This window comes from Oncorhynchus kisutch, linkage group LG6 (genome assembly GCF_002021735.2).
Source record: "Oncorhynchus kisutch isolate 150728-3 linkage group LG6, Okis_V2, whole genome shotgun sequence".
Classification (NCBI taxonomy): domain Eukaryota; kingdom Metazoa; phylum Chordata; class Actinopteri; order Salmoniformes; family Salmonidae; genus Oncorhynchus; species Oncorhynchus kisutch.
Window position 1 is genome coordinate 2,658,085 of NC_034179.2, and position 15,722 is coordinate 2,673,806.

Consider the following 15,722-nt stretch of genomic DNA (forward strand, 5'->3'; position numbering starts at 1 on the left):
ATAACCTGAAAGACCGCTCAGCAAGGAAGAAGCCACTGCTCCAAAACCGCCATAAAAAAGCCAGACTACTGTTTGCAACTGCACATGGGGACAAAGATCATACTTTATGGAGAAATGTCTTCTGGTCTGAGGAAACAAAAATATATTTAGGCCATAATGACCATCTTTATGTTTGGAGGAAAAATGGGTAGGCTTGCAAGCCGAAGAACACCATCCCAACCGTGAAGCACGGAGGTGGCAGCATCATGTTGTGGGGGTGCTTTGCTGCAGGAGGGACTGGTGCACTTCACAAAATAGATAGCATCATGAGAAAGGAAAGTGATGTGGATATATTGAAGCAACATCTCAAGACAGTCAGGAAGTTAAAGCTTGGTCGCAAATGGGTCTTGCAAATGGACAATGACCCCAAGCATATTTCCAAAGTTGTGGCAAAATGTCTTAAGGAAAACAAAGTCAAGGTATTGGAGTGGCCATCACTAAGCCCTGACCTCAATCCTATAGAACATTTGTGGGCAGAACTGAAAAAGTGTGTGCGAGAAAGGAGGCCTACAAAGCTGACTCCATTACACCAGCTCTGTCAGAAGGAATGGGCCATAATTCACCCAACTTATTGTGGGAATCTTGTGGAAGGCTACCCAAAACGTTTGACCCATGTTAAAAAATGTAAAGGCAATGCTACCAAATACTAATTGGGTGTATGTAAACTTCTAACCCACTGGGAATGAGATGAAAGAAATAAAAGCTGAAATAAATCTCTTTACTACTATTCTGGCATTTCACAATCTTAAAATAAAGTGGTGATCCTAACTTACCTAAGACAGCAAACTTGTACTAGGATTAAATGTCAGGAATTGTGAAAAACTGAGTTTAAATGTATTTGGCTAAGGTGTATGTAAACTTCCGACTTCAACTGTATTTTTACAGACAGAATGATATGAAATAAGACGTACTCTTGGTGACCACGCCTTCCAGGTGGATGATGTTTGGATGATCAAACTGTCCCATGATGGACGCCTCCCCTAGGAAGTCCCGCCTTTGTCGTTCTGTGTAACCTGCCTTCAGGGTCTTAATGGCTACTGGGAACTCCTTCTTACCAGGCAGACGGAGGGGTCCGCTGCACACCTCCCCGAACTCACCTGGAAAAGAAACACAGTCAACCAAAACACATCCTGGAAGACACATAAACATTTAACCACAGTGTGTACGCATGCACACACACACACACTCCACTCACCAGCTCCAATGACTCTCTCAATGGTGATGCAGGAAACATCGATCTCCTTGGCGAACTCATGGACGGCCTGGTTGGGGTCCTCGTAGGTGTGGGGGTCTATATACGTACGCACCCCCGGGTACATAACTAGAGAGAGAGAAGACATACTCATAAGTGTGGGGGTCGATATATGTACACACCCGTCGGGGTGCTACATTGGTACAGTGCATTCAGAAAGTATTCAAACCCAATGACTTTTTCCACATTTTGTTACGTTACAGCCTTATTTTAAAATTGATTCAATAATTGTCTTCCTCATCCATCTACAATAACCCATCATGAAAAAGCGAAAACAGGTTTAAAAACAGAAATACTGTGTTTTTTGTGTATTTTTTAGTTTCAATCTTTTTTTAGTTGCGACTTCCCAACGAGCTCAGGAGGCAAAGGTCGAGTCAAGCATCCTCCGAAACATGCTTCTTAACACACGCCCGCTTAACCCGAAAGCCAGATTGGACATGATTTGGAAAGGCACACCTGTCTATTTAAGGTCCCACAGTTGACAGTGCATGTCAGATCAAAAACCAAGCCATGAGTTCGAGGGAATTGTCCATAGAGCTCCGAGACAGGATTGTGTCGAGGTACAGATCTGGGGAAGGGTACCAAAATATTTCTGCAGCATTGAAGATCCCCCAAGAACACAGTGGCCTCTGTCATTCATTAATGGAAAAAGTTTGGAACCACTAAGACTCTTCCTAAAGCTGACCGCCCTGCCAAACTGAGCAATCTGGGGACAAGGTCCTTGGTCAGTAGGAGGTGACAAAGAACCTGATGGTCACTCTGACAGAGCTGTAGCATTCCTCTGTGGAGATGAGAGAACCTTCCAGAAGGACAACCATCTCTGGAGCACTCCACCAAACAGGCCTTTATTGTAGAGTGGACAGACGGAAGCCAATCCTCAGTAAAAGGCACATGACAGCCCACTTGGAGTTTACCAAAAGGCACCTAAAGACTCTCAGACCATGAGAAACCAGATTCTCTGGTCTGATGAAACCAAGATTGAACTCTTTGGCCTGAATGTAAATTGTTACGTCTGGAGGAAACATGGCACCATTCCTACAGTGAAGCATGGTGGTGGCAGAATCATGCTGTGTGAATGTACTTCAGCTGCAGGAATTGGGAGACTAGTTAGGATTTAGGCAAAGATGAACGGAGCAATGTACAGAGCGATCCTTGATGAAAACGTTCAGGACCTCAGACTCGGGCGAAGATTTACCTTCCAACAGGACAACGACCCTTAGCAAACAGCCAAGACAACGCAGGAGTGGCTTCGGGACAATTCTTTGAATGTCCTTGAGTGGCCCACCCAGAGCTCAGACACGAACTCGATCGAACATCTCTGGAGAGACCTGAAAAAAGCTGTGCAGCAATACTTCCCATCCAACATGACAGAGCTTGAGAGGATCTGCAGAGAAGAATGGGAGAAACCCCCCAAATACAGATGAGCCAAGCTTGCTTCAACAAAGTACTGAGTAAAGCATCTGAATACTTATGTAAATATGATATTTCAGTTTTTATTTTAAAATAAAACAAATTTGTAAACATTTCTACAAACCAGTTTTTCCTTTGTCATTATGGGGTATTGTGATGTCATTATGGGGTATTGTGATGTCATTATGGAGTGTTGTGCATAGATTGATAAGGGGGGTAAAACAATTTAATCAATTTTAGAATAAAGCTGTAAAGTAACAAAATGTGGAAAAAGTTAATGGGTCTGAATGCTTTTCGAATGCACTGTAAGTATGGATCCCTGGGAACATACTGTAACTAGAGAGAGAAATGAGATACTTGTGGGGGTCAATATACAGTACCTTTCAAAGGTTTGGGATCACTTAGAAATGTCATTGTTTTCCATGAAAACATACACAAAATTAGTTGCAAAATGAATAGGAAATATAGTCAAGACGTTATAAATAATGATTTTTAATTGAAATTATAATTGCGTCCTTCAAACTTTGCTTTTGTCAAAGAATCGTCCATTTGCAGCAATTACAGCCTTTCAGACCTTTGACATTCTAGTTGTTAATTTGTTGAGGTCATCTGAAGAGATTTCACCCCATGCTTCCTGAAGCACCTCCCACAAGTTGGATTGGCTTGATGGGCACTTCTTACTTACCATACTGTCAAGCTGCTCCCACAACAGCTCAATAGGGTTGAGATCCGGTGACTGTGCTGGCCACTCCATTATAAACAGAATACCAGCTGACTGCTTCTTCCCTAAATAGTTATTGCATAGTTTGGAGCTGTGCTTTGGGTCATTGTCCTGTTGTAGGAGGAAATTGGCTCCAATTAAGTGCCGTCCACAGGGTATGACATGGCGTTGCAAAGTGGGGTGATAGCCTTCCTTCTTCAAGATCCCTTTGACCCTGAACAAATCTCCCACTTTACCACCACCAAAGCACCCCCAGACCGTCACATTGCCTCCACCATGCTTGACAGATGGTTCACTCCTCCAGCATCTTTACATTGTTTCTGCATCTCACGAATGTTCTTCTTTGTGATCCAAACACTTCTAACTTAGATTCGTCTGTCCATAACACTTTATTCAATCTTCCTCTGTCCAGTGTCTATGTTCTATTGCCCATCTTAATCTTTTAATTTTATTGGCCAGTCTGAGATACGGATTTTTCTTTGCAACTCTGCCTAGAAGGCCATCATCTCAGGGTCGCCTCTTCACTGTTGACGTTGACACTGGTGTTTTGCGGGTACTATTTAATGAAGCTGCCAGTTGAGGACTTGTGAGGAGTCTGTTTCTCAAACTAGACACTCTAATGTACTTGTCCTCTTGCTCATTTGTGCACCGGGGCCTCCCACTCCTCTTTCTATTCTGGTTAGGGCCAGTTTGCACTATTCTGTAAAGGGAGTAGTACACTGCGTTGTACGAGATCTTCAGTTTCTTGGACATTTCTAACATGGAATAGCCTTCATTTCCCAGAACAAGAATAGACTGACGAGTTTCAGAAGAAAGTTATTTGTTTCTGGCCATTTTGAGCCTGTAATCAAAACCACAAATGCTGATGCACCAGATACTCTAAACAAGGCCAGTTTTATTGCTTCTTTAATCAGAACAAAAGTTTTCAGCTGTGCTAACATAATTGCAAAAGGGTTTTCTAATGTTCAATTAGCCTTTTAAAATGATAAACTTGGCTAACACAACGTGACATTGGAACACAGGAGTGATGGTTGCTGATAATGGGCCTCTGTACTCCTATGTAGATATTCCATTAAAAACCTGCCGTTTCCAGCTTCAATAGTCATTTACAACATTAACAATGTCTACAATGTATTTCTGATCAATGTTATTTTAATGGAAAACAATGAGCTTTTCTTTCAAAAACAAGGACATTTCTAAGTGACCCCAAACTTGTGAAAGGTAATGTGTATACAGTGCCTTGCGAAAGTATTTGGCCCCCTTGAACTTTGCGAACTTTTGCCACATTTCAGGCTTCAAACATAAAGATATAAAACTGTATTTTTTATGAAGAATCAACAACAAGTGGGACACAATCATGAAGTGGAACGACATTTATTGGATATTTCTAACTTTTTTAACAAATCAAAAACTGAAAAATTGGGCGTGCAAAATTATTCAGCCCCCTTAAGTTAATACTTTGTAGCGCCACCTTTTGCTGCGATTACAGCTGTAAGTCGCTTGGGGTATGTCTCTATCAGTTTTGCACATCGAGAGACTGACATTTTTTCCCATTCCTCCTTGCAAAACAGCTCAAGCTCAGTGAGGTTGGATGGAGAGCATTTGTGAACAGCAGTTTTCAGTTCTTTCCACAGATTCTCGACTGGATTCAGGTCTGGAATTTGACTTGGCCATTCTAACACCTGGATATGTTTATTGTTGAACCATTCCATTGTAGATTTTGCTTTATGTTTTGGATCATTGTCTTGTTGGAAGACAAATCTCCGTCCCAGTCTCAGGTCTTTTGCAGACTCCATCAGGTTTTCTTCCAGAATGGTCCTGTATTTGGCTCCATCCATCATCCCATCAATTTTAACCATCTTCCCTGTCCCTGCTGAAGAAAAGCAGGCCCAAACCATGATACTGCCACCACCATGTTTGACAGTGGGGATAGGGTGTTCAGGGTGATGTGCTGTGTTGCTTTTACGCCAAACATAACGTTTTGCATTGTTGCCAAAAAGTTCAATTTTGGTTTCATCTGACCAGAGCACCTTCTTCCACATGTTTGGTGTGTCTCCCAGGTGGCTTGTGGCAAACTTTAAACGACACTTTTTATGGATATCTTTAAGAAATGGCTTTCTTCTTGCCACTCTTCCATAAAGGCCAGATTTGTGCAATATACGACTGATTGTTGTCCTATGGACAGAGTCTCCCACCTCAGCTGTAGATCTCTGCAGTTCATCCAGAGTGATCATGGGCCTCTTGGCTGCATCTCTGATCAGTCTTCTCCTTGTATGAGCTGAAAGTTTAGAGGGACGGCCAGGTCTTGGTAGATTTGCAGTGGTCTGATACTCCTTCCATTTCAATATTATCGCTTGCACAGTGCTCCTTGGGATGTTTAAAGCTTGGGAAATCTTTTTGTATCCAAATCCGGCTTTAAACTTCTTCACAACAGTGTCTCGGACCTGCCTGGTGTGTTCCTTGTTCTTCATGATGCTCTCTGCGCTTTTAACGGACCTCTGAGACTATCACAGTGCAGGTGAATTTATATGGAGACTTGATTACACACAGGTGGATTGTATGTATCATCATTAGTCATTTAGGTCAACATTGGATCATTGGATCACTTCTGGAGAGAGTTTGCTGCACTGAAAGTAAAGGGGCTGAATAATTTTGCACGCCCAATTTTTCAGTTTTGATTTGTTAAAAAAGTTTGAAATATCCAATAAATGTCGTTCCACTTCATGATTGTGTCCCACTTCATGATTGTGTCCCACTTCATGATTGTGTCCCACTTGTTGTTGATTCTTCACAAAAAAATACAGTTTTATATCTTTATGTTTGAAGCCTGAAATGTGGCAAAAGGTCGCAAAGTTCAAGGGGGCCGAATACTTTCGCAAGGCACTGTATATGTCAGAACGGCATTGGACTAAGATACAGTGGCATAGTATATACAGGATATACATATGAGATGGGTGACACAGTATAGAATACAGGATATAGATATGAGATGGGTGACACAGTATAGAATACAGGATATAGATATGAGATGGGTGACACAGTATAGAATACAGGATATAGATATGAGATGGGTGACACAGTATAGAATACAGGATATACATATGAGACGGGTGATGCAGTATTTACACACAATTAAAGTGACTAAGATACCGAAGAACAGTATAGAGTACAGTTTACACATATGAGATGAGTAATGCAAGACACGGAGATATGATTAAAGTTGCTAGTGTTTCATTTCCTTAAAGTGGCCAGTGATTCCTAATCTATGTCTATAGTTAGCAGCCTCTGATGAGCTGGAGATGGCTGTTTAACAGTCAGTGGTGTAGGATACAATACAATACTGTGTGCGTGCAACTTACTGTGGCCGTTGTGGAAGTGTATCTTCTCTTCATCAGGTTCCTGCTTGGCCTTGCTGTAGCCACACCGCCTGAGAGATTTACCACATACATGATGCTGTATTACTGTCATGTTACAACACACACATTGCGCACAAACTAAACCACAAATACACACAGGAGAGCAGAGATCCTATATGAGCTAAACCACACGCAGGAGAGCAGAGATCCTATATGAGCTAAACCACACGCAGGAGAGCAGAGATCCTATATGAGCTAAACCACACGCAGGAGAGCAGAGATCCTATATGAGCTAAACCACACACAGGAGAGCAGAGATCCTATATGAGCTAAACCACATACAGGAGAGCAGAGATCTTATATGAGCACACACCTGCATTGCTTGCTGTTTGGGGTTGTAGGCTGGGTTTCTGTACAGCACCTTGTAACATCAGCTGATGTAAGAAGGGCTTCATAAATACATTTGATTTGAAGAGCACAGAGGTCCGAAATGAGCTAAACAACATACAGGAGAGCAGTGATTCTCTCTCTCTCTCTCTCTCTCTCTCTCTCTCTCTCTCTCTCTCTCTCTCTCTCTCTCTCTCTCTCTCTCTCTCTCTCTCTCTCTCTCTCTCTCTCTCTCTCTCTCTCTCTCTCTCTCTCTCTCTCTCTCTCTCTCTCTCTCTCTCTCTCTGCCTCTGCCTCTGCCTCTGCCTCTGCCTCTGCCTCTGCCTCTGCCTCTGCCTCTGCCTCTGCCTCTGCCTCTGCTCTCTCTCTCTCTGCTCTCTCGGTCTCCGTTCTCTGCATAGGGAGCAAACATCCCTCTACAGTGGTGCTCCAAACAAACATCTGAAGTCAATATTATGACAAGATGGACCCGAGATAAAGCAGATGAAAAGTGAGGACATTGATTTAAAATCTGATCCTGTTCACACACAGTGCAGAGCTGCTCCAAATGCCATGACACCATCCACCATCCAGGACACAGAGCCTGGAGCTGGGGACTGCGCTGGCTCGGTGTTGCTGAGAATATTGGGTTGGCATTTTGAAGGGCAGTCTGGTGATGGGGACTAGGCTTGCCTCCGTGGATGAGGGGAGTTAGGACAGACACTTTGGAGGGCATCAACAGCAGTAGTATCCCAGTAAGACAGGACAGGGCTGTGGTTGCCTGGGGATGAGTCAGACACAGTCAGAGGGAGGGGGGGGGATATAGCCTACTTCCCCTTCTATCACCGTTTAATTTCCCCCCGTAGTGACACTATTACATCAGTTTATTAATTAGCATTCTTATCACTCCATCTATTCCCTCATACATCTATCCCCAACCCCCTGATTCACAAGCATATAACCACTAGAATACTATATCACCACTATAATATAGAATATAGATACACTATATAACCACTATTATACTATATAACCACTAGAATACTATATAACCACTATTATACTATATAACCACTAGAATACTATATAACCACTATTATACTATATAACCACTAGAATACTATATAACCACTATTATACTATATAACCACTAGAATACTATATAACCACTATTATACTATATAACCACTAGAATACTATATAACCACTAGAATACTATATAACCACTAGAATACTATATAACCACTAGAATACTATATAACCACTATTATACTATATAACCACTAGAATACCATATAACCACATTACACTATATAACCACTAGAATACTATATAACCACTATTATACTATATAACCACTAGAATACTATATAACCACATTACACTATATAACCACTAGAATACTATATAACCACTATTATACTATATAACCACTAGAATACTATATAACCACTATTATACTATATAACCACTAGAATACTATATAACCACTATTATACTATATAACCACTAGAATACTATATAACCACTAGAATACTATATAACCAATAGAATATAGACCCACATTACACTATATAACCACTATTATTCTATATAACCACTAGAATACTATATAACCGCCATTAAACTATAGAACCACGTTACAATATAGAACCACTATTATACTATATAACCACTATTATATTATATAACCACTATTATACTATATAACCACTAGAATACTATATAACCACCTTTAAACTATAGCACCACACTACACTATATAACCACTAGAATACTATATAACCACTAGAATACTATATAACCACTATTATACAATAAAACCACTATTATACTATCAAACCACTATTATACTATATAACCACTATTATACAATAAAACCACTAACAATACTATATAACCACTTATATACTATATCACCACTATAATATAGAATATAGATACACTATATAACCACTATTATACTATATAACCACTAGAATACTATATAACCACTATTATACTATATAACCACTAGAATACTATATAACCACTATTATACTATATAACCACTAGAATACTATATAACCACTATTATACTATATAACCACTAGAATACTATATAACCACTAGAATACTATATAACCACTAGAATACTATATAACCACTATTATACTATATAACCACTAGAATACTATATAACCACATTACACTATATAACCACTAGAATACTATATAACCACTATTATACAATATAACCACTAGAATACTATATAACCACATTACACTATATAACCACTAGAATACTATATAACCACTATTATACTATATAACCACTAGAATACTATATAACCACTATTATACTATATAACCACTAGAATACTATATAACCACTATTATACTATATAACCACTAGAATACTATATAACCACTAGAATACTATATAACCACTAGAATATAGACCCACATTACACTATATAACCACTATTATTCTATATAACCACTAGAATACTATATAACCGCCATTAAACTATAGAACCACGTTACAATATAGAACCACTATTATACTATATAACCACTATTATATTATATAACCACTATTATACTATATAACCACTAGAATACTATATAACCACCTTTAAACTATAGCACCACATTACACTATATAACCACTAGAATACTATATAACCACTAGAATACTATATAACCACTATTATACAATAAAACCACTATTATACTATCAAACCACTATTATACTATATAACCACTATTATACAATAAAACCACTAACAATACTATATAACCACTTATATACTATATAACCACTATTATACTATATAACCACTAACAATACTATATAACCACTATTATACAATAAAACCACTAACAATACTATATAACCACTTTTTTTTTTCTAAATCAAATCAAATATATATTTTTTTACCCATTTTTCGCCCCAATTTCGTGGTATCCAATTGTTTAGTAGCTACTATCTTGTCTCATCGCTACAACTCCCGTACGGGCTCGGGAGAGACGGAGGTTGAAAGTCATGCGTCCTCCGATACACAACCCAACCAAGCCGCATTGCTTCTTAACACAGCGTGCATCCAACCCGGAAGCCAGCCGCAGCAATGTGTCGGAGGACACACCGTGCACCTGGCAGCCTTGGTTAGCGCGCACTGCGCCCGGCCCGCCATAGGAGTCGCTTGTGCGCGATGACCCAGACAACGCTAGGCCAATTGTGCGTTGCCCCACGGACCTCCCGGTCACGGCCGGTTACGACAGAGCCTGGGCGCGAACCCAGAGTCTCTGAGCTGCGCTTCGGTAGGTTGGTGGTAGACGGAAGGCCGTGTTGCCAAACCGAGTCCTTTGAAGAATGTCTTTGGTGGTCAATTGGATACGTTGTATTAATGTCATTGTGTAATAGATGGGATACTCCGTCTGTTCCTTCCTAACCCTCGTTTACAGCGGCTGTTGCTAACTCAACGGCTAGGAGGTATCACTTCCATGGTGAATAAGATTTCAAAGTTCATACCATTCGCAACCAAAGCTCATGCTGAGGTTGGCTTAGTTCTGTAGTTGACATGTTAGTCCTTTTAACCTCTAGTGACTCCCCATCCCGCATGAGGGAGCGTAATCATCGACTGACACTAATTAGCATAACGCGACGGACATAAATCTTCCTAGAAAATATTCCTATTCATGAAAATCACAAGTGAAATATATTGAGACACAGCTTAGCCTTTTGTTAATCACCCTGTCATCTCAGATTTTCTAAATATGCTTTACAGTCAAAGCTAGACAAGCATTTGTGTAAGTTTATCGATAGCCTAGCATAGCATTTTGTCCAGCTAGCAACAGGTAACTTGGTCACGGAAATCAGGAAAGCAATCAAATTAAATTGTTTACCTTTGATGAGCTCCGTTTGTTCTTCACGTTTGGCTGAGAAATTGCCCGGAAATTGCAGTCACGAAAACACCGAAAAATATTCCAAATTAGCTCCATAATATCGACAGAAACATGGCAAACGTTGTTTATAATCAATCCTCAAGGTGTTTTTCAAATATCTATTCGATAATATATCCACCGGGACAATTGGTTTTTCAGTAGGACCGATTGGAATAATGGCTACCTCTGTATTTTACGCGAGAATCACTCTGAGAGCATCAGGTGAATATTGAACCCTGTGAATATTGAACCCGGTGAATATTGAACCCTGTGAATATTGAACCCTGTGAATATTGACCCCAGTGAATATTGAACCCGGTGAATATTGAACCCTGTGAATATTGAACCCTGTGAATATTGAACCCTGTGAATATTGAACCCGGTGAATATTGAACCCGGTGAATATTGAACCCGGTGAATATTGAACCCTGTGAATATTGAACCCGGTGAATATTGAACCCGGTGAATATTGAACCCAGTGAATATTGAACACTGTCTGTGTTATTATTTTCCTTCTGTGGCAGAAATGATCCAAATGGTACCTTGTTGCTCTATGGTGTTGGTATTGTTGTTGCCCTACTGTTGGTATTGTTGTTGTCTGCAGCAGGCCAGTCATAGTGACTGTTGGTATTGTTGTTGTCTGCAGCAGGCCAGTCATAGTGACTGTTGGTATTGTTGTTGTCAGCAGCAGGCCAGTCATAGTGACTGTTGGTATTGTTGTTGTCAGCAGCAGGCCAGTCATAGTGACTGTTGGTATTGTTGTTGTCAGCAGCAGGCCAGTCATAGTGCCTGTTGGTATTGTTGTTGTCTGCAGCAGGCCAGTCATAGTGACTGTTGGTATTGTTGTTGTCAGCAGCAGGCCAGTAATAGTGACTGTTGGCATTGTTGTTGTCTGCAGCAGGCCAGTCATAGTGACTGTTGGTATTGTTGTTGTCTGCAGCAGGCCAGTCATAGTGACTGTTGGTATTGATGTTGTCAGCAGCAGGCCAGTCATAGTGACTGTTGGTATTGTTGTTGTCAACAGCAGGCCAGTCATAGTGACTGTTAGTATTGTTGTTGCCTGCAGCAGGCCGGTCATAATGACTGTTGGTATTGTTGTTGTCAGCAGCAGGCCAGTAATAGTGACTGTTGGCATTGTTGTTGTCTGCAGCAGGCCAGTCATAGTGACTGTTGGTATTGTTGTTGTCTGCAGCAGGCCAGTCATAGTGACTGTTGGTATTGATGTTGTCAGCAGCAGGCCAGTCATAGTGACTGTTGGTATTGTTGTTGTCTGCAGCAGGCCAGTCATAGTGACTGTTGGTATTGTTGTTGTCTGCAGCAGGCCAGTCATAGTGACTGTTAGTATTGTTGTTGCCAGCAGCAGGCCGGTCATAATGACTGTTGGTATTGTTGTTGTCAGCAGCAGGCCAGTAATAGTGACTGTTGATATTGTTGTTGTCAGCAGCAGGCCAGTCATAGTGACTGTTGGTATTGTTGTTGTCAGCAGCAGGACAGTCATAGTGACTGTTGGTATTGTTGTTGTCTGCAGCAGGCCAGTCATAGTGACTGTTGGTATTGTTGTTGTCAGCAGCAGGCCAGTCATAGTGACTGTTGGTATTGTTGTTGTCAGCAGCAGGCCAGTCATAGTGACTGTTGGTATTGTTGTTGTCAGCAGCAGGACAGTCATAGTGACTGTTGGTATTGTTGTTGTCTGCAGCAGGCCAGTCATAGTGACTGTTGGTATTGTTGTTGTCAGCAGCAGGCCAGTCATAGTGACTGTTGGTGTTGTTGTTGTCAGCAGCAGGCCAGTCATAGTGACTGTTGGTATTGTTGTTGTCTGCAGCAGGCCAGTCATAGTGACTGTTGGTGTTGTTGTTGTCAGCAGCAGGACATTCATAGTGACTGTTGGTATTGTTGTTGTCAGCAGCAGGACATTCATAGTGACTGTTGGCATTGTTGTTGTCTGCAGCAGGCCAGTCATAGTGACTGTTGGTATTGTTGTTGTCTGCAGCAGGCCAGTCATAGTGACTGTTGGTATTGTTGTTGTCAGCAGCAGGCCAGTCATAGTGACTGTTGGTGTTGTTGTTGTCAGCAGCAGGCCAGTCATAGTGACTGTTGGTATTGTTGTTGTCTGCAGCAGGCCAGTCATAGTGACTGTTGGTGTTGTTGTTGTCAGCAGCAGGACATTCATAGTGACTGTTGGTATTGTTGTTGTCAGCAGCAGGACATTCATAGTGACTGTTGGCATTGTTGTTGTCTGCAGCAGGCCAGTCATAGTGACTGTTGGTATTGTTGTTGTCAGCAGCAGGCCAGTAATAGTGACTGTTGATATTGTTGTTGTCAGCAGCAGGCCAGTCATAGTGACTGTTGGTATTGTTGTTGTCAGCAGCAGGACAGTCATAGTGACTGTTGGTATTGTTGTTGTCTGCAGCAGGCCAGTCATAGTGACTGTTTGTATTGTTGTTGTCAGCAGCAGGCCAGTCATAGTGACTGTTGGTGTTGTTGTTGTCAGCAGCAGGCCAGTCATAGTGACTGTTGGTATTGTTGTTCTCAGCAGCAGGCCAGTCAAAGTGACTGTTGGTATTGTTGTTGCTCTATGGTGTTGATATTGTCATGCAAAGTAACCTGTGCAGCGTGCGAGAAACAGGATATTGTCTCTGCCTCAGCTTCCTGTGAGGGTATTGTGGAACATCCATAGAATTGAATGACAGAAATCATCACTGTATTTGTATGAGAACAGCCCCATCCTCCCCATGCCGTAGCCTTCACACACCAGACACATGGTAAAGCCTGTTAGTTCATCAGCTAACATAACACAACATGACCAGAGTTACCTAAAACACTTAGAGACAGAGACACAGACAGGGACAGGGCAGGGGACACAGACAAGGACAAGGCAGGGGACACAGACAGGGACAAGGCAGGGGACACAGACAGGGACAAGGTAGGGGACACAGACAGGGACAAGGCAGGGGACACAGACAGGGACAAGGCAGGGGACAGAGACAGGGATACAGACAGGGACACAGACAGGGACAGGCAGGAGACAGAGACAGGGACAAGGCAGGGACAGAGACAGGGACAAGGCAGGGGACAGAGACAGGGATACAGACAGGGACAGGCAGGAGACAGGGACAAGGCAGGGGACAGAGACAGCGATACAGACAGGGACATAGATAGGGACAGGCAGTAGACAGAGACAGGGACAAGGCAGGAGACAGAGACAGGGATAAGGCAGGGGACAGAGATGGGGACACAGACAGGAACAAGTCAGGGACAAGGCAGGGGACAGAGATGGGGACACAGACAGGGACAAGTCAGGGGACAGAGACAGGGACACAGACAGGGACAAGGCAGTGGACAGAGACAGGGACAAGGCAGGGGACAGAGACAGGGACAAGGCAGGGGACAGAGACAGGGACAAGGCAGGGGACAGAGACAAGGATACAGACAGGGACAAGGCAGGGGACACAGACAGGGACAAGGCAGGGGACAGAGACAGGGACAGAGACAGGGACAAGGCAGGGGACAGAGACAGGGACACAGACAGGGACAAGGCAGGGGACACAGACAGGGACAAGGCAGGGGACAGAGACAGGGACAAGGCAGGGGACAGAGACAGGGACACAGCCAGGGTGAAAGGGGGAAAGACAGAGACAGGGACAAGGCAGGGGACAGAGACAGGGACAAGGCAGGGGACAGAGACAGGGATAAGGCAGGGGACAGAGATGGGGACACAGACAGGGACAAGTCAGGGACAAGGCAGAGGACAGAGACAAGGATACAGACAGGGACAAGGCAGGGGACACAGACAGGGACAAGGCAGGGGACAGAGACAGGGACAAGGCAGGGGACAGAGACAGGGACACAGACAGGGACAAGGCAGGGGATACAGACAGGGACAAGGCAGGGGACAGAGACAGGGACAAGGCAGGGGACAGAGACAGGGACACAGCCAGGGTGAAAGGGGGAAAGACAGAGACAGGGACAAGGCAGGGGACAGAGACAGGGATAAGGCAGGGGACAGAGATGGGGACACAGACAGGGACAAGTCAGGGACAAGGCAGGGGACAGAGACAAGGATACAGACAGGGACAAGGCAGGGGACACAGACAGGGACAAGGCAGGGGACAGAGACAGGGACAGAGACAGGGACAAGGCAGGGGACAGAGACAGGGACACAGACAGGGACAAGGCAGGGGACACAGACAGGGACAAGGCAGGGGACAGAGACAGGGACAAGGCAGGGGACAGAGACAGGGACACAGCCAGGGTGAAAGGGGGAAAGACAGAGACAGGGACAAGGCAGGGGACAGAGACAGGGATACAGATAGGGACAGGCAGTAGACAGAGACAGGGACAAGGCAGGAGACAGAGACAGGGATAAGGCAGGGGACAGAGATGGGGACACAGACAGGGACAAGTCAGGGACAAGGCAGGGGACAGAGTTGGGGACACAGACAGGGACAAGTCAGGGGACAGAGACAGGGACAGAGACAGGGACACAGACAGGGACAAGGCAGGGGACACAGACAGGGACAAGGCAGGGGACAGAGACAGGGACAAGGCAGGGGACAGAGACAAGGATACAGACAGGGACAAGGCAGGGGACACAGACAGGGACAAGGCAGGGGACAGAGACAGGGACAGAGACAGGGACAAGGCAGGGGAC

The 15,722-nt window shown here is 43.3% G+C and overlaps 1 protein-coding gene across 1 annotated transcript in view; it reads right to left on the reverse strand.

The window, feature by feature from the left end:
* The window catches only part of epha5 (EPH receptor A5), a 188,238-nt gene that overhangs the window by 57,402 nt on the left and 115,114 nt on the right, over positions 1 to 15,722 (reverse strand). The window contains exons 9-11 of the mRNA XM_031826005.1: positions 6,782 to 6,849; positions 1,235 to 1,360; positions 951 to 1,136 (exon numbers count right to left, since the gene is read on the reverse strand). Coding sequence (XP_031681865.1) covers positions 951 to 1,136; positions 1,235 to 1,360; positions 6,782 to 6,849 — 380 coding nt within the window. The remainder of the gene's footprint in view (positions 1 to 950; positions 1,137 to 1,234; positions 1,361 to 6,781; positions 6,850 to 15,722) is intronic.